The sequence below is a fragment of the Perognathus longimembris genome, chromosome 2 (assembly GCF_023159225.1).
Source record: "Perognathus longimembris pacificus isolate PPM17 chromosome 2, ASM2315922v1, whole genome shotgun sequence".
NCBI classification, from domain to species: domain Eukaryota; kingdom Metazoa; phylum Chordata; class Mammalia; order Rodentia; family Heteromyidae; genus Perognathus; species Perognathus longimembris.
The window spans coordinates 20,535,258-20,562,085 of NC_063162.1; the positions used below are offsets into that span (position 1 = coordinate 20,535,258).

Genomic DNA, 26,828 nt, shown 5'->3' on the forward strand with positions numbered 1-26,828 from the left:
TGGCCAAAAAAACCCCAAAAAACGCATCTCTCTGGAGGATGTTTTTCAGAGAAAATAACCAACATTTTCATCTAATGAAAATAATAACTTAAAACAAATTAGTAAGAACTTTTGCTGGAATTTACGAAAATAAAGACAAAAGCTGGCAAATGGTTTCTGCTTTCACCATCTCTTTCCAAATTTCTAATGTCTATATCTGTGGTATTTGAACTTCCACCTTTTTATTTTACTTATTTTTCTTTTTTCGCTGGTAGTGGGGCTTGAACCCACAGCTTTGAGCTCAAGGCTGGTGTGTTCTACCACCTCAGCCATACCTCTCCTTCCTCCTTTTGCTGGTTAATTGGAGATAAGAGTCTCAGATTTGTCTACTCAGTCTGGCTTTTAACCATGATCCTCAGATGTCAGCTTCTGGAATAGCTAGGATTACAGACTTGAGCCACCAGAGCCTGCCTGAACTTCCAGTCTTTAAGAATCTATGGGGGTGGGAGGGTGGTGGTGGCTGGGAATGTGGCTTAGAGGTAGAGTGCTTGCCTAGCATGCGTGAAGCCCTGGTTTCAATCCCTCAACATCACATATACAGAAAAAGCCAGAAGTGGGGCTGGGAATATGGCTTAATGGCAAGTGCTTGCCTCATATACATGAAGCCCCAGGTTTGATTCCTCAGCACCACATATATAGAAAATGGCCAGAAATGGCGCTGTGGCTCAAGTGGCAGAGTGCTAGCTTTGAGCAAAAAGAAGCCATGGTCAGTGCTCAGGCTCTGAGTTCAAGGCCCAGGACTGACAAAAAAGAAAAAGCCAGAAGTGGCGCTGTGGCTCAAGTGGTAGAGTGCTAACCTTGAGCAAAAAGAAGCCAGGGGCAGTGCCCAGACCTTGAGTTCAAGCCCCAGGACTGGCCAAAAAAAGAAAAAAAAAATATATATATATAGAGAGAGAGAGAGCGAGAGCTGGAGCTCAGTGTTATAACATTTAACTAGAATTCATGAGGCACTGGTTTCAAACCCATTACTGCAACAGAAAAAAATAACCATTCACAAAGTTGGTACCTATAATTACATTTTATACCTTTCACCAGTGGATGGAGATAAAATGCAAGGTTGAAATGTTTGTATTGGATTTTAAAAATTATAACGTTATTGGGATACAGCTATATACTATCCTGCTTTATCTTTCTAAAGTATACAATTCAGAGATATTCAAAAAGCTATGCAATGAATAACATTTTCTAATTTTAGAATTTTCCCACCTGTGGTGCAGTGGATCAAACCCAGGGTCTTGAACATATTATGCAAATGCTCTGCAATTTCAGTTATATCTGCAGCCTATTAAATTTCCAACCTTTCATCATCTCCCACCCTTAAAAAAATATGCCCATTACCAGAAACTTAACATTTTTCTTCTCCCCAAGGCCTCTGGCAAACATTAACTTTTATTAAGTTCCTAGCTTAGGTTAACTATTATGCCTGTTATTTACAAGGTTCTGTACTAGGTATTGAGAAGGCTGTAAATCCAGGTCTCAGAGTTTATAATCTAGTAACTAGTAAGAGAAATACTGGTATGTTTTGTGTGTATGCCAAAATATGTAAGTGCCAAAATAAAGGATTTTGGATAGTCAAACCTTTTATTTGGATCACTACTTTAGAATTATTTGATGATGAAATCTCTTTTCACTGAAGTAGAAAAGTAATCTGAGTTCCAGAGACATTTGCTGTCACATAGTTCTGAGGCAAAACTATGAACCCTTCTTATTCTTCCTCCCTCCCTCTGATGTCTGTGGTGTTTGAGAATGGAACCATGACCTTGTATGTGCTTAGATAAGGATTTATCACTGAGTTACATCCTTAGCGCCAGAATATTTTCTTGAAGCAATCACTTGAGATGGAAGGTTTGGAATAGTAAGTGAACAGTGGTGGACACTGTATAAGAAGCAGCATAAACAAACCCTTGGTATGTTTAGGAAATGACAGCTAGTTGCTTTGTTTGTGTAAAACATAATGGTAATGGAGTAACATAAGATCTAACATTTTGGCAAAGTGGTAAAAGGTTTTAAACTCCTGGAAGATCCAGAGATTTGTTAATTCTCCTCCCTGTGTCCCATCCATGTTGCTGTGTCCCAATCCCTTACCCTCCTGCTTTTTGCTGGTTATTTTGAAACGGAGCCTCTGGACTTTGAAATTTGGATTTGAAATTTGACCTTCCAAATGTCAGCCTTTTGAGTAGCTGGGACTATAGGCATGAACCACCATTGCCTGGTAAGAATTTGTAATGTCTTAGGTAGACGTGAGCAATGACTAAAGGCAATTAAGTGTTGATGTATGATTGAAGCTGGGCTTGAGATTATTGCTTCTCACACTATGAAAGAGGACCTGCTTTTGAAAATCCTTCCCATTCTATTTCAAATTGGTACTATTTCTAAGATTTAACAAATATCAGTTACATAAAGTGACACAATATGGAAGCCTATACTTTTTGTTATTATACTCAAACATTTCTCCTATTAAATTGCTGGGAATATGGCCTAATGGTAGAGTGCTTGCCTCTTTATACATGATTTGATTCCTCAGCACTATATAATCAGAAAAAGTCAGAAGTGGCTCAAGTGGTAGAGTGCTAGCCTTGAGCAAAAAGAAGCCAGGGACAGTGCTCATGCCCTGAGTCCCAAGCCCCAGGACTGGCAAAGAAAAAAAAAAATTTCTGAGTATTTGAAATTCTGTATTTATCATGTCATGGATAAATGAACAAATATTCATAGAGCTGCATTGGTCTGTAGCCCACTTCAAAATAATGTAAGGCTAGTGTGAGGACAGTGTAATTGGAGATGATCTGTGGAGAATGATTTTAATAAATTTTAGCAGTGTGAATTGAATGAAAGCTCCAGACTTGAGAGACATTTGGGAATGTAAACAAAGGCACATGGAGGATTGGATTTAAGTTGGATTTAATTGGATACTACTAAAGAAAGAGGAACTAGTTTGAGAAAAAAGTTTCTAAATCAGGCTTTTGGCAAAAATCTACATAATGACATTTTTTTATTAAGTAAAGAATACACACATAAAGCACTCATGTTTGTTTTCAGTTTGTCACCTAAAAAACTACTTGTAACTTTTTTCTTCTCTTGTAGCAGAATTTGAGTTCATGATAACACAAACTCAATGAAAGCAGATGTCCAAGAAGATATTACACTTGACTCCTTCCTCTCTCTCATTTGTTGTTTTAGTAACTGTTGTTGGGCATTTGGCCAGGAAATTGTGACTCCTAAGCATGAGGGGAGGAGTTACAGATAAAGTTTGCCATTGCCAAAGAAATTCAATTCCAAATGGATTTGTGTGGAGCAACAGTGATATCCAGTGACAAGTTAAATTAGACACAGAGGTGTTTTCTCCAGCGCTGTCTCAGAAGAAGCATGCTCTTGAGGGGCCTAGTTTAAAGAGCCTTTTAAAAGTTAGGCTAAAATCGCCTGCAAAAATTATACTAGGAAATTTAAGAAGAATTTTGTTATGTGACTTCAAGAACTAGCTGATTCAGATAGTTTCACAGTTTGCAAAACGGCAACCAGTGACAGATGAGGTAATTCTGCTTTGAATTATAAGTTAAATGTCAAAACCATTTTGTTTTTTGCTTTAGTAAATTGCATGTTTAAGTGTGAGACTGTTAAATCCCTATTAAAGCACATCAGTATTAATAGTTTTTCTTATGGTATATTTGTATAGAATTTGTATAGCATTTTATTATGCCTTACTGAGGTGGCATAGATAATAGATAATAAATAGATAATAAATGCTGTTACACTTATATGTGTGTGAAGTGTGTGTGTCCAGTTTTATAGAGTTCTGTATCTATTCTAGAGTTTGTTCCTTGGTTAATGCTCAGATCTACAGTGTGCAAATGTTTTGGTATAAAGGGATTTCTGGTAATTGTGTTTTATGGTCAGATGCTTTAGTCATACTTTTAAGGAAGCTTTAGCAAGTTAATTACATGGACATGTTTAGTCTCTTGAACATAGAGATAAAATATATTCCACTAGTTAATAATTTAGAAAAGAAATACAGTAGGCTGGCATTGGCAAAAGTATAGTTAAGGTCCTGAGACAAATGAGTTTTTTCATTGTTATAATGGTGATAATTTTTTAATTTCTAAAGCAGACAAATCTTTTTGTTTTGAAATGTGTGGTGGGGCAATTAGCTAGTCTTCTCATTGAATACAGAATCTTGTACTTTGTTATAACCTTGGTGAAGAATAGTCTTAGTTTAGGCCAAGAAATGTGTCTTTTGAAGACTGCCATAGAGACATGCTATTTCAGGTTTAAGGTTGCCTCTGCTAAAGTGAATGCTTTACTTTCAGCAGCTGAGTGTTTATTACCTTTGTAAGCCTTAGTATGCATAGGCTATAACTATATTTGGCTTATTGCAATTCTTTATACTGCAGCTGTTTCATTATATTATAGCTTTGCTTAGGCAGCAAGTTAGATTTCATTCCCATATTTCTTCTCCTTCCATGTTTGAGAAAGATAATATATATGAGGTTTTCTTTTTGTTTCATAAGGATCATAATAGACATTAATGGGAGGATAGGCGTCATCTTTTTTTAAGTTTATGAATTGCTTCTATGAGAGTAGTTATTTTGAATGAACAATAAAGAAAACGTTCCTCCTTCCTTAGAGTCCTTATAAAGTCTAAGTTCTGCTACTTCCTAAGGACAGCTTCCTTTTGACGTATACATGTCACAAAATGGTTCCTGCTTTACAGCACATGTTTGGTAATTGTATTGATTTATTAGTTAATATGATTGGTTAACTCAAAGAGGAAAGAAGTATGAATTAATAAATATTAAACAGTTATTATTTTGGCAAAGACAGATTTATATTCTTGAAATATGCTACTCCCAGAGTTTACATGGTTTAATAAAAGTGCATTGTGATGAACTGTTTACTTAAAGGTACATTTTATATGATATATATATATATATACATATATAATTTGTTAAATTTTCATGACACTACTTTTTCTAGCCAAGAAAGAAACTGGTAAACTACTTTGTCAAGACCATTGATTGTTTCTAGCTACCTTTGGCACCGATTAGTAGATAGCTCCCCATAATTTTTTTGGGGGGGTGGTCAGTCATGGGGCTTGAACTCTAGGCCTGGGTGCTGAACCTGAGCTCTTCAGCCCAAGGCTAGTGCTCTAGCACTTTGAGCCACAATGCCACTTTCCCTGTGATTTTTTCTGTACCTTAAACTAGCTATTTTCTTTATTCTAGCAAAAGCTTTTATTATGTGGTTTTTATCTCTCTCCTGGATTGGGTAATAAGGAAAAGAATCTTCCCCAGCCCATTACTGCCCATATTCCCATAGAATATTTTAGGCATGTCAGCTGTTAGGGCTCTGATCAAGGATTTATGCATTTGTCTTCTTCACCTTGCCTGAATTGTGCTTCTGTTTGAAAAGGCCTGATTTTCCATACTAAGATTTAGTTCTACTCCAAGAGTCTTATGGCTTTTTTTTTTCTTTTACCATCTTTAAGTAGTAGTACAAATGAATTGCCATTTAACAAAACAGTTCATGAATACAGTGCATCTTGATCAGTGTCACCCCTTTGAACAGTCACCCTTCCAACATCCTCTTTTGTTTTCAAAAGGACTTATGTAACTGGGAAAGGTCGACAAAGTAGATGCTTTTATCAGTAAAAGTAAGGTGAAATTTGAATTGTTGGGAGGATCATGGCAATGTTGAGTGGGTTTTTTTTGTGGGTTTTTTGTGTTTTTTTTTTTGTTTTTTTGCCAGTCCTGGGTCTTGGAATCAGGGCCTGAGCACTGTCCCTGGCTTCTTTTTGCTCAAGGCTAGCACTCTGCCACTTGAACCACAGCGCCACTTCTGGCCGTTTTCTATATATGTGGTGCTGGGGAATCCAACCCAGGGCTTCATGTATATGAGGCAAGCACTCTTGCCACTAGGCCATATTCCCAGCGCCCCCCCCCCTTTTTTTTTTTTTGCTGGTAGTGGGGCTTGAACTCAGGGCCTTGGAGTCAACTCTTTCATCTTGCTTTTGGCTTATGCTGTACTACTTGAGCCATACATCCAGCCTGGTGTTTTGCAGACTAGTGGGAGTTGAAGTCTTGGTGACTTTTCTGTCTAGTCTGGCTCCAAACCTCAGTTCTCTAGGTCTCTGCCTTCTAAATAGGATTATATGCATGAGCCACTGGTGCCTGGTGAGATGGTCTTTTTAGGGAAACTTATAGATAAGGATGTAGCTCAATGGTACAGTGCTTAACCTGCATATACAAGGCTCTGGGTTTGACTCCCAGTACTAAAAATACCATAAAAAGGAAGGGGAGGGGAGGTTTGGCACCAGGTACTGGTTGCTTATGTCTATACTCCTAGCTACTGATGATTACATGTATGATATTTGGAGGATTACATTTGAAGCCCTGGAAAGAAAAATCTGCAAGACTCCATTTCCAAAAATAACCAGCAAAAAGCTGGACTGGAAGCATGGCCCAATGGTAGATTGCCATCTGTGAGCAAACAAGTTGAGCTTGTCGCGGTGAGATGAGCACTTTACCACTAGGCCATATTCCCAGCCCCTGTGGCCTTGAGTTTAAACCCTAGTACTAGCCAAGAAAAGAAAATGGTTAGGTCATTTATCATCTACTCTTTATCTTTCAATTATCACTACTCTTTTTCTCTCCTTTCCTCTATTACTCTTTCAGATAATGCAAATACTGATGTTCAGAACAGATTTTCCCAGGGAAAAGTATATATGTATGTATACATATATACATATTTATGTTCACATGGAAGTATACAGAGGTGTGTATATATTCATATATCATAACACCTTACAGAAACAGTTGGGCTAACCTTGCACTAGTACATAGTAGTTAGACTTTTGGGATATCTAATGATTTTCATATTTTTTCAGGGAGAAAGAATATAGTTCTGAATCTAAAAGCCTATTTATTGCTTTCAAGTCTTTAAACTATTTTAAGCAAGTATTTGAAAATATGTGTTAACTTAAAGTTGATGTACTATTCTGAAATGAGAGAAATTTTCTAAAAATTGAATGATTAAACATGGAAATTGGTTTATTTTTGTTTACCTAAACAGAAGTACTCAGGGTATTGTGCTTGCTAGGAATGTGCTCTACCACTTGAGCCACATATCCAATCCTTTTTGTTTTAGTTATTTTTGAGATAAGGCTTCATGTTTTTTGTTTTGTTTTGTTTTTTTGTGAGATGGAGTGGGGGAGTGAGTTGAGAAGCTTGAACTTAGTACTTGATGCTGACTTTTGGCTTTCTTGCTCATGGCAGATGCTCTGCCACTTGAGGCAGGCTCTGCCTGCCTCCCCTTCAGTTCTTTTGCTGTTTAATTGGAGGTGGAGTCTGAATCTCTTAGATTTTTCTGCCCAGGCTGGCTTCAAACCTCAGTCCTCTATATCGTAGCTTCCTGAGTAGCTAGGATTATATGCATGAGCCACTAGTACCTGATTTTTCATGTATACGAGGCAAGCACTCTACCACTAGACCATATTCCCAACCCCGAGAGAGAGCTGTTTTTTTGTTTTGTTTTGTTTTTTAAGTTATCACCTAAACTGAAAACAACAGAACAGTGAAAACTAAATTTAAAATGCAAAGAAGACCTGAAAAACATTGCTTCTAAGAACCCACACCAAATTACCAACAGGCATGTGGAAAGCTTACAAACACTAAAAATAGGAGAAATGGAATTTAAACTTACAATCAGATGCCATTTCATGCTTGTTAAAATAACCTATCGAAAAGAAAATATAACAAGTATTGTTGGGTTTAAAGATAATAGGACTCTTGAAACTTAGTGATGGGTGTAAGATTATGCAACCACAATGGAAAATGGTGTAAGAGTTCCCAAAGCAGTTAACAAGTATTGTAACTACCATTTAAGTGAGCAGTAAAGCCACCTGCACTTCTGTGCTCATTGCATCATTATTTACAGTTGTTAAGATAGGAAATTACTCAAATGGTATCCACATATGAACAAGGCTTTCATACACACAGGAATATTATTTAGCCTATGAGAGTCTTGTAACAACTTGGACGAACGTATTAACATACTAAATTAGAAAATCAAACACAGAAAATTACTACATGACATCACTTATTTTTAAAAATTTAATTTACTTTATTGTTATTAAAGAGGTGATGTAGAGATTACAATTACATGAGTAAAGTAATGAGTACATTTCCTTTGGCACAGTGTCTTCTGTTCCCTCATTCTCTACCAATCCCTCCCTCGCATCTCCCACTGTGACTAGAATCGTTCACTTTCATCAGTGTCCAGTGAGCTCCACTCCTGCAGTTTTTCACCCTTTTGCCCTCTAGTTCTGCCCCCTCCTCTTCACCCTCCTGAAGTTATTATCTACATGGATATATCACACATAAGGTAAAAAAGAAAAATCAAAAGCTAAAAAAATAAAGGGGAAAACAAGTCTCATTTCTATACATGACATTATTTATATATGGAACTTAATAGAGATTAAAGTAGCGGTTGGGGGCTGGGAATATGGCCTAGTGGCAAGAGCGTTTGCCTCCTACACATGAAGCTCTCAGTTGGATTCCCCAGCACCACATATATGGAAAACGGCCAGAAGGGGCGCTGTGGCTCAGGTGGCAGAGTGCTAGCCTTGACCGGGAAGAAGCCAGGGACAGTACTCAGGCCCTGAGTCCAAGCCCCAGGACTGGCCAAAAATAAATAAATAAATAAATAAATAAATAAGCGGTTGGGAGTCAGTATGGAAAGATGTAGCTCAAGGAGGACATAGGTATATTTATGTAGAATGAATATGTTAAGGAATCAGATGTGCCATGTGAGTATTAAAGAAAGCATAGGGTATATTGGGAAGGGAGAAAGGGAAAAAAAGAAGGAAGACTATGATATACTTAGTTACTTGGCTCTCATGATTGTAAATAGTAAATGTGTATGTGTGTCAAGATAAGTATGTCAAGAGCTAATCATAATACATGTATGTAATCCCAGCTTCTTAGATAGAGATGGAAAAGATTGTGGTTTGAAGTTATCCCTATCAAAAAAAGTTAGTGAGACTGTGTCTCAACCAATAACTCAGGTATAGTGGCAAATACTATAATCCCAGCTATGAAGGAGGCTAAGTAGGAGATCAAAGTCCACACTGGCCTGCATGAAACTATATGAAAAATAACATTTTACCACCATCATAAAGGACTGGAGATGGTGTTTAAGAGGTAGACTGCCTGTCTAGCAAGTGCAAGGTCCTAAGTTTTAACCCCAGTAACTGCCAAAAGGAAAAAAAAAAAGTACATCAAGTATATTAAGTGTATCATATCTTCATGTTAAACACAATATATAAAATCACTTGGGGAAATAAATAAATGAAATCTAGAAAAGTAGCCAACATAGCTTGAGAATTTCTTTTCCAGTGCTAATTGAGATACCATTTTTTCTTTTTCCATAGGGTGTTTGTGAACCGAAGTTTAGCCATGGAAAAAATAAAATGTTTTGGTTTTGATATGGACTACACCCTTGCTGGTGAGTAACAGTTCTGATTATTTAAAAATTACTGTTCTTGGTATAGCACAGTGGGCTACAGTAAGAAATTGAATAAACACTGTTGATTTAATTAATTTGTCTCCAAAAGCTCATATGGTCAAACTGTGTTCATTGAGATTTGTGAATATTGATACTTTCTGATAACCTTGAGAGTAGTTCATGAGCTTACCCAGATAGGGTCCTAAATTATTTTAAAGTATCTTGGTAAGAAACTATTTGGTAAAATTGTACAGTAATGTATGTATTTAGACATTTTTGGCTTTTATTCTGTTAAGCTATACTTCAGAGATGTAATTTTCTACCTCTAGTCTGCCCATAAAGTAAATTATTGTTAAGATTTTCAACATTATTTTTTGGTTTGTGGTGCTAGGGATTGAACATAAGGCCTTACACATGTTAGACAAGCAATCTACCACTAAAATATTCTTCCATTCCCTTGATACAGGTATTCTTAGCACAAATGGGAATTTGTTCTAAATGGGCTCATTTTCTGTTGATTTGATTACATACAAATATATATATATGAGGCTTTTAAAAAATTAGAGCTGTTAGCTTTGTTCATTATTTACATATCCTTTAAACATCAACACTGTTCTTTCCTCCCATAGAAAGTGGTATTAGTAATCATAATATTTCTTCAGAACTGAAGCAAAATATTTGGAGTGCAGTAACAGTGTTATTTCAGGTAGCAAGGATACAGGTTGAGTATGTGTGCATAATGTGTTCATACATATGAGTCCAGCTATGGCACTCAAAAGAATCTAAAATTGTCCCCAAAATAATAGAATTTGAAAATATAAATTCATTTACCTTAGGAGCTATTTATATAACAGAATTAGAAAACCAGCTTCCATCCTAAAATAACAAAATCTCAATTTGATATTCACTTTGGACTACAAATATAACTGAGTACCGTAAGTATACAAAAAATGTATATATATATTTATATATGTGGTTACTTGCCATATATGTAGTCATATATGCTTTTTACCATATATGCTTTTTTAACCAAAGAAATAATCTGTCATAAACATACACATGAAAGGCCTTGATAAAATTCTTTTTTTTCTCTTCATACTTTGTCATATGCTTATTTTTCTATTGCCTTGATGTTGTTTTAGAACACTTTAACCTATATTTTACTGATCAGACATAGTTTTCTAACACTTGTTAGAAAGTAGATGAAAGCTTTATGCTTTCTCAGTGTAAGTATTACTATTTAAATGAGAAAATTTTACAATCAAGAATTCTAGCTCTTGTGGTAGGCATGTAGCTAAGTGGTAAAGTGCTTGCCTAGTGCATGCAAAGGCCCTGGGTTTACTCCTTTGCACTGAAAAAAAAAAATTGGCTTTCATTGAAAATGAAGGTGGCAAAATAATTTGAAAATAAGGGAGGTACTATCCAAAACAGAAAAAAAAATTACATTGGTCAATTCCCAGCACTACACATATAAAAGTTTAATTATTAAGATGTTACTATACTGCAGTGTTCCATATGTATGTATTAAGAATCTATTATTATATGTTTGACATTTTGTTACTAAGCATTGGCATAATTATGTATTATTTCACAGTAATGCAGTCTCTTCATTGAAAAAGTCTGTGAATCTTAGTTTCTAAACTTTAATGACAATATGATTGCTTTACTCAATTGCCTTTTTTGGGGGGGCGGGGGGAGGGCAGTCCTGAGGTTTGGACTCAGGGCCTGAGCACTGTCCCTGGCTTCTTTCTGCTCAAGGCTAGCACTCTACCACTTTAGCCACAGTGCCACTTCTGGCCGTTTTCTGTATATGTGGTGCTGGGGAATTGAACCCAGGGCTTCATGTATAGGAAGGAGGCAAGCACTCTTGCCACTAGGCCATATTCCCAGCCCCCACTCAATTGCTTTTTATTTTGTTTTGTTTTTTTCCAGTCCTGGCACTTGAACTCAGTCAATTGCTTTTTATAATGCTCCTTCTTATTTGTCCTAAATACCGATGCACTTGGCTTTTAAAAAGCCAAACCAAAGGGTGGGGCATGGTGCTTCATTTCTGTGATTCTAACTGTTAAGGAATCAGAGATTTGGAAGCAAAAAGTTAGTGAGATCCCATCTCAAACAGTAGTAGACTGAGTATAAGTTACGTGCCTATAAGCCTAGCTCTGCAAGAAGTGTAAATAGAAAATATCAGGTAGCACAAATAGGATCATGTGCCCGGCTGACCTCCACAAAAAAACGCAAAAAAGGGCTGGAGGCATGGTTCATGTTAGAGCATCTGGCTAATAATAGTATGAGGCCCTGAGTTCAATCTCCAGTACTACCCCCCAAAATGGTGAACTAAGATTTAAACCAAAACTTGGATAGATAGACAGACAGATAGCACTTAAATTTCAGTATTTAAGAATTTAAACATTTAAGAACCAGTTATAGTATTTTATTTTATTTTGCCCAATATTAAATACTCAGCCAACATTAAAAAATCAACTTTGAGGAATGAGTTACATACAATAAAATAACTTGCATTGTAAGTAAATAGATTGAATTTTGCAAACTGAATCCATTTGTGTACCTACCACCACATTTGAGATAGAGAAAATGTTCTTTACTCCTAAAATGTTCCTCTGTTGCTTTTTGAAGTCAGTTTGTTTTCCCACATCCTAGGACTTTGCCCTATGAGCTTGTGTTACTTCAGATTAATTTCCCTTTTTGTGGAATTAAGTATGAGTAGAACAATATAGTACATATTTGTTGGTGTTTGGCTTCTTTTGCTTGGGATAATACTTTTGTGATGCCTTCATGGTGTGTGTCAGTAAAACAGTTCCTTTTTATTATTCTTAACATTAAAACCCTTTAAATTTGAAATGTTAGAACTATAGAATTGCTGCAAAATAATATGGAAAGTTCTTTCCTCTCCTAATGTCTTGCTTGACCCAATAGTACAATTACAAAAACTAAGACATTGATGTTACTACACTACTACTAATTGAACTACAGGCTTTATCCTGTTTTTATCAATTTTCCACTAATGCCCTTTTTCAATTTCAGGATCTAATCCAGAATTTTGCATTGCATTTAGTTGCCATAGCTTCTTAGTTTCCTCTAATTGTGATATATAGTTTCTAAATCTATCCATGCTTTGATGCTTTTAAAGAATGCTTATTAGGTACTCTTGGTACCACTTGGGTTTGTCTGATACTTGGCTATTGATAGGCTGAAGAATTATGAATGTTTAAAAAGAATACAGCAGAAGTAATTACTGATCTCAGCATGAAATGAGGTGTGAGGAAAGTGGGGTATATGATGATCATAGATGATCTTATTAAGGGAAAGGTTAACCAATTAACATTAAATTACCTTATTTAAACTTTAATTCTTTTTTTTGTCCCTCAAGTACTATTCCATTATATAGGTTCTATGCCCAGCACTGGGAGGAAAATTGTACTGTGTATAGTTCTGTTTTGTTTTCCATTTCTGGAATTGGTAATCTTGTCTTTTTTTTTTCATGTGTTTAGCTAGAGGTTTATTGGTATGGATGCAGTGTGTGTGTGTGTATGTGTGTAAATGTGTGTAAGAGAGAGGGAGAGAGAAAGAGGGAGTATCCTGAGCCTTGAACTCAGGGCCTGGATACTGTCCCTGAGCTTTTTTGCTCAAGGCTAGCACTTTACCACTTAAGCCACAGTTCTACTTTGGACTTTTTGGCAGCTCTACTTTGGACTTTTGGACGTAATGATCTCATAGACTTTCCTGCCCAGACTGGCTTTGAACTGTGATCTCAGCTCTCAGACTCCCGAGTATCTAGGATTATAGTTGTGAGCCACTGGCTCCCGACTGAGGTTTATTGATTTTATTTCATTTATCCTCCCCTAAATCCTTGTTTTTGGAGGTTCAGGTGTTTCTCATGTAAAGTGTTTTTGTGTGTGTGTGTGTGCAAATCTCTATAAATTATTCTCCTTTGGAGATGGCAGAGATGTTGAGGATCCACTATAGGACATCACATCTAAGCATACTTTCTTCCATTGAGTGAGTCCCCAGCCCTCAAATAGTTTTCTAAAAGATTTGTTGATAACTTCTGTTATATAATGGAATTGGTTTGATATAAATACTAGTACTAAGTAAATATATAAATATTAGTACTGAGTAATTTGGGTAATTCCTACTAAGAAGAGATGAGAGAGGAACCAAAAAAAGGGAAAGGGTATAGATAGTGCAGAAATAAAGTGTTAGTTGACTGCTCTGAGATGATGTTTTCAGTCAAGCTTCACCTATAATAGAGTTAAGTAAGAACTTAGAGAAAGCTTGATAGGGTAATAAAATAGCACATGTATTCATTTGAATTTTAATATTATTAAGGAGACTTAATTAAATTAAAAGTGTAAGTGTAGCTATTCCAAAAGCTACACACACACACACACACACACACACACACACACACACACACACACACACACACATTCATATACTACCTTTCCTAATATAGACAACACAGTAAGCATTTGATTTCTCTTAGGGAGGAGGGTAGAAGTGGCTGGTTTTATCTTAAATGAATAGACTAAAATATGCAGGGTTAGTCCTTTAGGCTACTGTAACAAAGAACTAGATAATTTATAAGCCACAGAAATTAATGTCTCACATTTTTGAGAAGTCTAAGATAAAGACAAATTCAGTGTGTGTCTCCATGGCATTTTCTAGCTGTGTCCTGTTCAGGCCCCTTACAGAGGCACTAATCCCATTCCTGAGGTCTCTACTCTTAAGACCTAAGTAGCTCTCAAAGATCCTGCTTTCTAACATCACTATTACACTGGGGATTAGGCTTCAGTAAGGGGCATTCAGTTATAGCATGTGCTGTAAAATGAAAAAAATATTATAATGTTTAAATTGGTTATTCAACAAACTTTTCTGAATGATACAGAGTTAGCATTTACAGCATAAATAAATGGGTTATTAGTTTTCAGAGTTGGAATATGGTATGTCTGGGATTCTTGGTTCTGTCTGTATAGGACATCATATCTCAAGACTGTGGAGTGGGATTTTTTGTTGTTGTTGCTGATAAAAGCCAAAGCAAATCAGGACATCTTTTCTCTCCAAAGAAGGTCTTTTGTGGTTATGTCTTAATTTTTAAAAAACATGAAAAAAAGCATCTTAGTTCTTCAAATTAAATCTTATCCCAGCCCTTTTTTTCATGATAGTTACATACATTTCTCACATCTGAAACCAAAGGGAGTGGGGGACTTTGAGACGCCCTACATAATTGTCTTCTCAGAACAAATTCAGGCAAATTTACAATGTGATGAGGGAGGCCACAAACCAATAATCACACTAATGCAAGGCTAGGGTTGTAGCTAGCTCAGTGGTAGAGCCCTTGCTTGGCATATGTGAAGTTCCTGAGGTTTGATATGTATCCAATAAGTGCAAGAGAACTTTTTTTTTTTGACACAAGAATACTAAACGGAAATAGTTAAGGTCTTAAACATGTTGTAAGTTTCATGTAGTTGACATCAAAATTAAATATATTGTCCAGAAGTCTTAAAAATTCAAGAGAGTACAGCAAAATTTAGGACAGTGATTGCTAATACTTCTTTAAGCCCTTCACAAATATAGAGTATCTTTTAGTTTAAAACTATGACAATGTATTATTTCTTACTTGCCTTATTTGGGAAATTATCTTGACTTTCCAAGACACCTAGGTTTTTTTTTATTGTTGTTGTTTGTTTGCTTGTTGCTTTATTATGAACTTAAGGCTCAAAAATCCACAGGTTCATTTTATTACTGTTGTTTTTTTTTTTTTTTTTTGTCTAAGACCAGGATTCAAACTCCATACTCAATGCTTCACTTATTGGCTAGCAGCACTCTTATCCATTCCATTTTTTTTCCAACACTAACCCACTTAGGAATGACCCATTTCAACAAATCCAACAATAAGTTCCTTCTTCCCATTACAATTTCAGAGCAGATAGGTACCATGGCTCTTGCTGAGAAACTCTCAGGAGGGCAACATTTATAAAGCACACCTAGACTAGGAAATGTACTCCATGTAAAGTATACCTATTAATTCTCTCAACAGCTCACTGAGATATGGATTACTAGTAACTTGTTTGGTTTTGATTTTTTTATTGTTACAGAGGGTTTAGAAGGTGAAGAGTACATTTCTTTTTGGATAGTAACGTAAAACAAAAAACAAACTACCAGATGTGGAGCTGTGGCTCAGAGTAGTAGAGTGCTAGCTCAGGGACAGCGCCCAGGCCCTGAGTCCATGACCAAACAAAAATAAGAAAACAACCCCCCCACCAAGTTACAGGTAAAATGACTTGCTTTTGTGGTTTAGGGGAGGGGAAAAAATTTTTTTTCCCAAGTTTGGCACTGGTGGTTAACATCTATAAGAGGCTGAGATTCAGAGGTTTGAACAAAGCCAGCCCCAGGGGAAAAGAAAAGTCTGTGAAACTCCATCTCCAACTAAGTAGTAAAATACTGGACTGGAGGCCAGGCTCAAGTGGTAGAGTACCTGCTATGAGCAAGGAAGCTGAGGTCCTGAGTTCAAGCCCCAGTACTCACACACACTAAGTGAAGAATGAAAGGAGATAGAGGAGGAAAGAAGAGAAAGGAAAAGAGAAGAGAAATATCGTTCCTCTCTTAGGTTCATAGCTAAAGCCCATATAACAGTGTTAGATTACAAAAAGCAAAGTGTATACATTTGCTAAATATATGTTTTACATGACATGAGAGCCTTCATTAGGAAATGAAGATTCAGAGATAAGAGTAAATCTGGTTGCTTTTTATGCTAACACTGACAAGGTAGACAGAGAGAAATATGATAGGACATATGGGGTATGTCCTAATGATTATAAACTGGGAGAAACTTGGCAAAATCTGTTCAGAGAGGAGGTCCCTTTTCTTTTGATACAGGACATGCACCTTCAATTGAAGGGTTTATGATATGCTTCAGAGGGAAAGGAGAAAGGTATGAATAGATCTGCTTCTGTTTTTTCAAGGGCCAAATAGCCAAATTTTGGGATATGTTCTGAGTCCTACCAATAACTTGGAATTGGCTTGGAATTTAAGCCCGGGTCATTTTCCATTTCTCATGCTGTTTCTAGCTTTCAGAGGAACACAAATTGTCCAGTAGCCTTTAGATGTCAAAGAGAGACAAATGCCTGTAATCAGAAACAACAACAACAACAACACAGCAGCAACCATTGTTGTTTTACAAAAAGTGAAAATCTTACCTAGAGTAAAAATGCCTTTTTCTTGCAGTTGAATGGTAATTCTCATCCTTGAGATACAATGTTTTACATAGTTTTTCTTTGGCTTAATTGGTATATGTTTTGCTGGGGATGGAACTGAGGGTCTAATGCATGCTGGACAAGTGTTATACCACTGAGCTACATCCCTAACACATCTTTTGCTCAATTTTTAGGAATATTCTTAAAAGAATAAAGTCTTAAGCTTTCCATGAAAGTACTTTATTCCAAGTGTGGTTAGGATTCTAAAGTAAATTATGCATCTTAAAAAAAATCAAAATCTTTGGTGGAGAAAAGGAAGGTTTCAAAATACATTTCAGGCTGGGACATGGTAGCTCACTCCTGTAATCTCAGTAAGTTGGGAGGCACAGCTAGCAGAATCACAATTCAAGGCCAGCAAAATTTAGTATGACCCTATCTCAAATAACATGCTTGTAATTCCAGCTGTATCAGAAATGTCAGCAAGAGGATTTTGTGGGCTAAGACCAGTCCAGGCAAAAAGTCCAGGACCTCTCTGAAAAATATTAAGGCAGAAAAAGGGTGGAAGAGTGGCAAGGCCCTGAGTCTAAACCCCAGTACTGCCCTCCCTCCAAAAAAAGCAAAAGAAAAATATTTTAGACTCTTGAAATTTTGCCATATCATTAGCCATTAGAAATGGCATCCAGTTATTTCAAACCTAAGCACTTCGCTTTGCCCCAGTAGTGTGGGGGAGACACATCAGAATAAAGCCAGTACCAGGGAAGAAACTAAGAAACTAGCTCTTGATGCTGGCAAGTGTATTATCCTACTGCTAATAGAAGCATCTCAGCACTTTTGATTGTTAGCCCCTAATAAATACATAGTAGATACACTCTGATCTTGTTTTATTGTTACTGGAATGTGCTCAACTCACTTGACATTTAGATGAACATTTTTGTATGCTGTGTTTACTTGGAAGAGAGTTCAGGGCACTCATCATGTTTCTGTCAGCAATTGTATATCTTCACCAAACTTACTGGTATTAAGTGGGGAGCAAAACAATCCAAAGTAAGTATAATAAAATATCGGTGCACTGTCACTGTAGATTTCTCAAGGAACCACACACTTCTCTCTTCCTTTTTGGTGATAAAATATACAGAACCTAGAATATGTCATTTTTTACTATTCTAAAATTTACCATTTAGGCCAATTTTTTTTGTACTGAGGAATAACTGAGAACGTTACTCATGCTGTCCAAGCTTGAGCTACACCTCTAGTCATGTTATTTCATTATTATTCACTTATTTTTTTCTAATATTGGAGATTGACATTCAAAGCCATGGATTTGCAAGGGTCATACCACTTGAAACCCCATCTTGATACCTGACTTGAACTAGTCCCTTTTTTTGATGAGGCCTGGTCTTCCTTCTCCTTTTATCCACTGTTAATTTTGTTGGAGCTGGCATCCAATTTATTATCTTTCTCCCTCTACCTTCCAACTAACCCGGGATTACAAGCATGTTCCACTATGCCTAGCTAAACCTTTTTCTTCCAATCCTTGGGCTTGAACTCGGGGCCTGGACACTATCCCTGAGCCTTTTTGCTTGAGGCTAGTGTTCTACCACTTGAGCCACCGCTATACTTCTGGCTTTTTTTTTTTTTTTTTTTGGTGGTTAATTGGAGATGAGAGCCTCACAGACTTTCCTGCCTGGGCTGGCTTCAAACCAGCATCCTCAGATCTCAGCTACCTGAATAGCTAGGATTACAGTCATGAGCTGCCAATACCTAGCTCTATACCATTCTTCAATATATAATTCGGTGACAGTCACTGGATAAGTGCTCTGAAGTTCCTTCAGCTTCTCAGTCTCCAAGCAAAATCTAGGAATTTGAGATTAACTTGTGAAATGTATTTCAAGGGGTCTTACAAAAAAGAGAGTCTCAGAAGGTAGAAGTTTTAGCAGAGATTTATTTTAGCATAGCAGGATAAAGCAGGAATGTATGGAAAAGACAGATCACAGGCCTGTTCTACACACAAGAAATGGGAATAAAGAACTCAAAATGGTGGATCTTATCTGTAACCTTTGTTTTCTGAGCTGGGAGTATATACCCTAATCCTTGGTTGGATAAAGATGGTTGCTAATTACTGTTCTAAAACATGAATATGTGATCTTGGCCCACCCAAAACATAGGAACAGCAGGTGATTCTAGTGTTTTTCTTTGCCAGACTTGATCAGGAGATTGAGATCTAAAGGGCTTGGTTTCAGAGCCAGCCAGGGCAGAAAAGTCTCTTGAAACTCTTATCTCCAACTAACTAGATAAAATAAGCCAGAAGTGGGGGCATGATGGCTCAAGAGCACCAGAATTGAGTGAAAAAACCAAGTGTCAGCTAAAGACTAACTTCAAGCCCAGTACTAGTACAAAACAAAACACACTAAGTGTAAAAATTTTACTCCTGCTTCTATATTTTCTGCAGAACGAGATTTGAAGTCAGAACCTTGCACTTGCTAGTAGGCAAGCACTCTACCACTTGAGTTAAAACTAAGACCTTATTAAGTCATTCTTCAGATAGGGTCTCCTGCATGCATGCACACATGTGTGCGTGCGTGCGTGCGTGTTTACTAGGTTTGACTCAATGCATCTGGCTAGCCAACACTTGAGTGAGCCTGAACTTCTAGGCTTTTTGCTTGGGATTGGACCACTGGACCATTGTTTTTTGTTTGTTTTAAAATTAATGTATTGTGGGGCTGGGAATATGGCCTAGTGGCAAGAGTGCTTGCCTCCTACACATGAAGCTCTCAGTTCGATTCCCCAGCACCACATATATGGAAAACGGCCAGAAGGGGCGCTGTGGCTCAGGTGGCAGAGTGCTAGCCTTGAGCGAGAAGAAGCCAGGGACAGTGCTCAGGCCCTGAGTCCAAGGCCCAGGACTGGCAATCAATCAATCAATCAATCAATCAATAATAATGTATTGTCAAAGTGATGTACAAAGGGGTTACAGTTTTCATATGCAAGGCAGTGAGTACATTTCTTATCAAACTTGTTTTTTCTCCCACCTTCAGCCTTCTCCAGTTCCCCTCCGCCAAGTTGTACAGTTGGTTTATAGCATATTGTCTTCTAAGTATCACTGTTGTATTGGTTCGCCTTGTCTATTTTGATGTTCCCCTTCCCCTCCCTAGTTCTGATAAATGTATATACAATACCATTGTTTTGTTTTTCTTTTCCCCCCCAGTTCTGTGGCTTGAACTCAGGGCCAGAGCACTGTACTTGGCTTCCTTTTGCTCAAGGCTAGCACTCTACCACTTGAGCCACAGTGCCACTTCTGGCTTTTTCTGTGTATATGGTACTGAGGAATCGAATCCAGGTCTCCATGCATACTAGGCAAACATTCCCAGCCCAATTCCATTGTTTTTGAGGTAAGGTCTTGCTACCTTTTTCCCCTGCTGTGTATCTGGGATTAGAGATCCAGGCCATGGTATCTAGTTCCAACAGTTCTTTAAGAAAGATGGAACTTACCAGGTAGTGGTGGCTCTCGCTGGTAATTCTAGATCCTCAGGAGGCTGAGATCTGAGGATCAAGATTCAGACCCAGCCCGGGTCTGTGAGCCTCTTATCTCCAATTTACCACCAGAAAACTGGAAGTGGTGCTGTGTGGCTCATAGTGGTAGAGTGTTAGCCTTGAGCAAACAGAAGCCACTGACATTGCTCAGGCCCTGAGTTCAGGCCTCAGGACAGGCAAAGAAGAAAAGAAAGAAATTACTTAAATGGCCAGAAGTGGCGCTGTGGCTCAAGTGGCAGAGTGCTAGCCTTGAGCAAAAAGAAGCCAGGGACAGTGCTCAGGCCCTGAGTCCAAGCCCCAGGACTGGCCAAAAAAAAAAAAAAAAAAAAGAAATTACTTACATGTATTTCATATAAAAATGTTTTATATGTATTTATGTATAAGCCTTTAGGCAATCATATATAGAGAGACGAGTCTTAGGCATGCTTTGTGTTCAAGCTTTGATTCCCTTTATGTCAAGTCTATATCCCATTAAAGCCTTTTACTAATATTCCACATTATTATAGTACATGATTTCTTCCAGATCATTAGGAGATTTAAAAGATTTCTAATAAAATCTGTTTCCATCCTCCATTACATGGTGATAGACATAACCAATTTTCAGTGTTTTTTAATTACTGGTATTGATGATCTTTATTTTCTATCACCAAACATCAAAGCACTCAAATATAAGCCAATTATTTTTTGTGAATATGAATGCCATGTAATGTTACTTACATTATTATTATTTTCATATTTTTAAAACTTTAATTTTATTGCCAAGGGTTACAGTTAAATACATAAGGTAGTGAGTAAATTTCTTGTCAAACTTGTTACCTCCTTTATTTTTCTCCTACCTTCCCTCCTCTCCAAACCCCCTGCCCCAATTACATTATTAAAGTCACTGAGATGAATCTCTTCTCTTTTTCTCTCCCCTCCCCCCAGTATCACATGAGCTATTTGTAACATGGCTAAACTTGTCTTAAAAATAAGTTCTAACTAATATAATAACTACCTTTAATACATTATCTTTTCTGGTTTTATATTTTCTGACTGCTTTATCATGGCCATTGAAAAAAGGACAAATAATTGTTTTAAGTCAAAGATTAATTATTCATAAGTTAAAATCTATGGATAAACCTACCAGATCTGGGAACACTAAGGGATCAGGAGGGCATTTTGATTCTATCAGAACATTTGTTTGGTTTTTAATAGTCATGTGACAAATCTGATTCAGATGATTACAATTCCCTTGGCATTGCAGTAGAGAACAGATCAAGGTGCTTTTACTTCGTAAGTTATTCGCCCCCTCAGCTTTTTCTTGGGATGAAGAGAACATTATCTAGTATAGTTTGTCATTATTAAAGATTGAATTTATGTCCACCTGGATTTTCAGTTTATTAAGTATTTGTTGTATTTACTTCTTCAAGACTCTTTGATTACTGTAAGTCAAACATTTTACGAGGCAAGCACTCTGCCACTAGGTCATAGTCCCAGCCCAAGTCAAATATTTTAATTAACAAAATAGCCTGTATTGAGTATCTGACCTGAAATACAAGATAAGATAGTGGTTCACATATTGCTGATTGACTCATGAACTGAGTTCAGACCATAGTTTGACGTAAAAAGTGTTGGTTTGTTTGCTTAATTGGGTCAATATTCTGTTTAATTTTTGCTGGTTCTAGACTGAACCTTAGTGCCTTGCTCTTGTACTTGGCTTGCTTGCTCATGGCTAACACTGCTACTAGGGCTACTTTCCAGCCCAATTTTTTGCTGATAATTGGAGACAGGCCGTCTTCAAACTTTAATTCTCTAGGTCTCTTTCTCCTGAGTGGTTAGGATTATAAAAGCATGAGCTACCAACACCTGGCTTAGTCAACATTTAAAAATTATGAATTAAACCTGAAAATGTAGGCTGGCTGTTCTCACATAGTTAGTGGCCCCACTTGACTGTTACTCCCCACTTCTTTAAGGCAAAATATATCTCCTCACTTAGCTAACTTCATACATTCAGATTCACTTGTCTAGTCTTGACACGGGTGTTTAGAAGGTATTAGCTGAATCTGAAGCATACAAATGTTGTCAAGTAAGCCTTGTAATAGTACCTGGTTATCAAATGAGTTTTTGTCTGTATCAACTTGAATAAAATCATAAGTACTTTTTCAGGGGTGAATTCCTGGACTTGAGCTTGCTTGCTTCCTTCCTAGCTTGCTTCCTAGCCTGCCTGCCTGCCTTCCTTCCTTCCTTCCCTCCCTCCCTTCCTTCCTTCCTGTCTTCCTTCCTTCCTGCCTTCCTTCCTTCCTGTCTTCCTTCCTCCCTCCCTCCCTCCCTCCCTTCCTCCCTCCTTTCTTTTGTCTCTCCCTCTCTCCCTCCCTCCTTCTCTTTCTCTCCCTCTCTAGACTCTTTCTTACTTTCTTTTCCTTGGTCATGAGGCTTGAACTCAGGGCCTGAGCACTGTCCCTGAGCTTTTTCACTCTAGGCTAGTGCTCTACCATTTTGAACCACATCACCACTTCCGGTTTTCTGGTATTTAATTGGAGATAAGAGTCTTACAGACTTTCCTGCCCTGGCTGACTTTGATCCTCAGATCTTAGCCTCCTGAATTAGCTAGGATTACAAGTATGAGCCACCAGCGCCCAGCTATGATTTCTATTCTTTTATGATAAGCTGCTACTTTGATTAAATAGGATTAAAATATTATTTAAAAATTTTCCAGTCTTAAATTGAAAACAATACTGAAAACACCAGGTGCTGATATGTGTACAGATTTCCAGAGAGGAAATTTTTGAGTTAGATAACTTTTCTTTTTCTTTTTTATTGGCTTATATCAGTTATACAGGGAAGGAGCTGTTATTAAGTCTTCACACTTGTTTACACTGTATTCCGATCAATTTTACCCCCTCTATTACCTTATACTCTTCCCTCTAAGAAGTAGCATCCCCAGCAGATTTCTTTGTTCTACTTTTATAGTTGTAAATAATTATTTTGATAACAATCAGTCTTATTTATTCTTTCCCACACACAAGCCACCTCTTCTTTTTGTTAAAAAAATAAGTATTAGGAATATTAGAAGAATGTTTTTTGTTCCTTGTTTTTCAGATAGGGTCTCACTAGCCAAGGCTGGCCTTGAACTTGCAGTCCTCTTGCTTCAGCCTCCTGAGTGGTAGGATTACAAACATGTGCCACCATGCTTATCTTAGGGTTTTGTTTTTTTTTTAGGGGGAGGATTTTTTTGGTACCAGTTCTGGGGCTTGATTTCAGGGTATAATAAGCACTGTCCCTGAACTTTGTGTTCAAGGCCAGTGTCCTACCACTTTGAGCTACTGCTCCATTTCTGGTAGTTTATTGTTTTTGTTTTTGTATTTAATTTGAGATTAGAGTCCCACAGACTTTCCTGCCTACATTGTCTTTGAATTGTGATCCTCAGATCTCAGTCTTTTGAATAGCTAGAATTATAGATGTGAGCCACCAGCACCTGACTTAGTATTGTTTTTAAGCAAATAAAAATTTTAGCATGTGATTTGGGCTTTTCAAGAACAGAAGTATATTGGTAATCTTTCAAAGTCCATTATGTTACTTATTTATATAGATAGTGATGTGGTAGCTTGCCTTAGTTTACATTTATATTACTAAATAAAGGTGTTGCATAATGTCTAGCTTCTTTATTTTTAAGTAAATTAAAATTGAGATAGTCCTAAGAAACTTTCAATATCTTATTTTGGGGTCATTTGTGGTCTTTTTGATTGGAGGTAAAACTGTTTATGTTATGCTAGGGTTTTATAATAGTTTATAAAGTAGAAAAAGTGCCCTGACACCTATTTAACTTAAACCTGTTAAGAATTAGAAAATTTTTGCTTAATATTTTCTCAGTGGAAAACATTGATAATTTACCTTCCTGGTTAAATTTCAAAGATTCAGCATCACATATCCTAATAACAAGAGAATGTTAACATTAACTACACTTATAGCATAAAAGCAAAATGACTATTCTTGTATGTTTGGTTGGATTTTTTATTTTCATTTAACTGGGGAAGTGGTTTTTCCTTTATAATATTTTCCATACTTGTAGATTTTACATTTGATGTTTCTGCTCTCAAAAAAAAAAGTTGGAGGAATCCAACCACGTATTTTAAAAAAATTTAAATGTCTGGGGAAAATGATTGCACATAAAGTAGTACATGATACATACTTCAAAGAGTGAGTCAGTATAGTTAAAGGGATGTGCATATGCACATCCAAGTCAGTTAATTTAGTATACTATAGTGCTCTTTTAACTTGAGAAGGCAAATATATAATCCAATTATAAAAATTATTTCCATTCCAAATATATACATCTGGCCAGATTTTTTGGAAGCATGGCTCTAGTGTATATGAAGATGACAGATAAGTGTTGAAAGGTAGAAAAGTTGGCTTAAGTGAACTTAGCAAAGTAGGTACCTGAAAGCAGGATGAGATTTCACTAGTTGTTTTTGTGCCTTTTAATCTATTTCCCTAGCCAGTTTCAGATTTAAACATCATTTTCTTGCTGCATTCATTTTCCATCAAACTATTTCTTTCTGGCTTAATATTTTAGGATCAGACTTGGCTTATATACCAGACTCAGGTTGCCAGAAAAGAAATACTGCACAAAACTTAGCATGTTCTCAATATCCTTGCTTATGGCCAATTAGAGTTCATTTTAATGGTGTCAGAAGCTTCAAATTAGAAGGCAGTGATTACTCCTGTAAATAGAAATTTCCAAATGGTGTCTCTGTTCCAGCCCATCACAACAGTTTTAAAACCACTTTTCGTTTTTGTTTTGTTTTGTTTTGTTGCTTTGTTTTGTTTTTTAACAGGAGAGCCAGTGTAACTCCTTCAAGACTGGAGTGACACACACTGCATCTGCATCTGCCTCATGTGAGTTCTCATTTTGGCAGCAGCACTCTGCTAGGCTGGAACCTCTCTAGAGGTTTGCCCTTTATTTTTCTATAATCTGTAAGCTTCTGCACAGTTTGGTGCCCAAGGTAAAAAGTGTGTAAGAATCCTAAACTTTCATGCAGAAAGTTTCTACTCACTGCAAAAGAAAAAACTCTATCTTACATAAACAGCATCTGCTGAAAAAAAGCTCACAACTTTCATTCTCACAAGAAGTTACTTTTGAAGAGCTGTTTTTTCCTTGCAGAATATGGAGTAAAGATATCTTTTAAATGCTTTCAGTAGTTTCAACTTTCAAAGCTTTGGTTGTTCTCTTTATAGTCTAGTTACATAACCTGAGAACACTGTGTGCTGTCCTAGTGGCTGAAACAGTCCTCTTTTTTGGACTCTGGCCCTTAAAACAATTTCTTCTTTTGTCTTTGGATATTGGCTAAGCTGGAGGCAGGCCTGAGGTCCTTCTTGGAGTTAATATGTGAGCTTATATTTACTCAAACTGTTGTCTAGGTTTTGGAAAATCAGTTTTAAAAGTTGTGATTGGAGCTGTGCATCATTTATTTGCACAGTTTTGTGAGACAAACTGAAATGAGAACCTTTACAGCTAGGGAAGGCATGGAGCTCTACAGAATGAGGTGATAGATAAGGGTCTCTGCAAAATGTCTAGGGCTGGCTTTATAGGGCCTGGTTGAGTAAAAAGAAAATTTTGCTTTTTAATCTTTACTTTTTAGTAATAGTAGTACTTTGTAAACTTCAGGAATTTTTGTAACCAGGCAAGTCAGAATAAATTGTCTATTCCTAAAGGCTAAAACATCTGCTCTACACAGTTATAATACTATTTCACCAGCTCTAGTTATATTTTGTATAGCTTGCTAGCAGATGATTTAATGACCTGGGAATATGGGTTACTGAAATGTTTATCCAAAGAGCTTACAAGAAAATGTCAGTAGCTTGTAGGTCTTGCTGATTTAATACAGCACTTGATGAAATAGATAGTGTTGTCAAAATGGAACTGGTAAATCTATTTACACCTGAGACTAACAGTTTATTTTGGACTAGAAACTGGAGTGAGAGTTGTGTGTTTCAGCAAATAAGCTTAAGTTTTTATGGGCCTGTCAAAAGTTCCTAACAGTGGTCATATACCCCGCTACAGAGAATTTTGGACCAGATTTGAGAGTATTCTAAATTTTGGCTTCCGCTTCTGCTTGTGTTCAACTTTAAGTCAGCAAATGAAGATGATACATTGTATTTCTGTGAGATACTTTGAACTTACTGAGAAATAGGAAAATTTTTAAGTATTTATTTCTGTAGATGGAATTTGTAGTTGACCAATTACTTATTTATGAGTTGACCACTTGGGAAATTCTGGCCTGATAAATACAGTGTGACAAACATAATCTTCCATTTTCCGAATTTGTGGTAGCAAAATGTGGATGTGAGACTAGAATTTTCTCTTTTTTTCCCAGTAAAAATTCAGATTTAACTTGAGCTCAAGTCCAGAACGTCTCATTAACACAGGTATCAATTACCAATTATTCCATTACCTGATTCACTAACAAGGGGAAATTGTTCATTTAGGGGTGAGCTTCAGTGGAAGTGATTAAAATATGGCTTTTAATCCCCCTTTCTTAAGATGTATCCACCAAATTATCCTCTTGGAAA

The 26,828-nt window shown here is 36.8% G+C and overlaps 1 protein-coding gene and 1 long non-coding RNA gene across 3 annotated transcripts in view; one reads left to right on the forward strand and one right to left on the reverse strand.

Annotated features, from left to right (window-relative positions):
• Nt5c2 (5'-nucleotidase, cytosolic II) overlaps positions 1 to 26,828 on the forward strand; it is a 79,934-nt gene that overhangs the window by 28,941 nt on the left and 24,165 nt on the right. For both annotated transcript variants that reach the window (XM_048338337.1, XM_048338336.1), the window contains exon 3: positions 9,461 to 9,534. In XM_048338337.1, the coding sequence (XP_048194294.1) occupies positions 9,461 to 9,534 (74 nt within the window). The remainder of the gene's footprint in view (positions 1 to 9,460; positions 9,535 to 26,828) is intronic.
• Positions 18,388 to 22,442, reverse strand: LOC125346102. The gene is made up of 3 exons (XR_007209863.1): positions 22,047 to 22,442; positions 21,998 to 22,002; positions 18,388 to 18,428 (listed from the first exon to the last, which is right to left on the reverse strand). It is a non-coding gene; the product is annotated as an uncharacterized LOC125346102 (long non-coding RNA).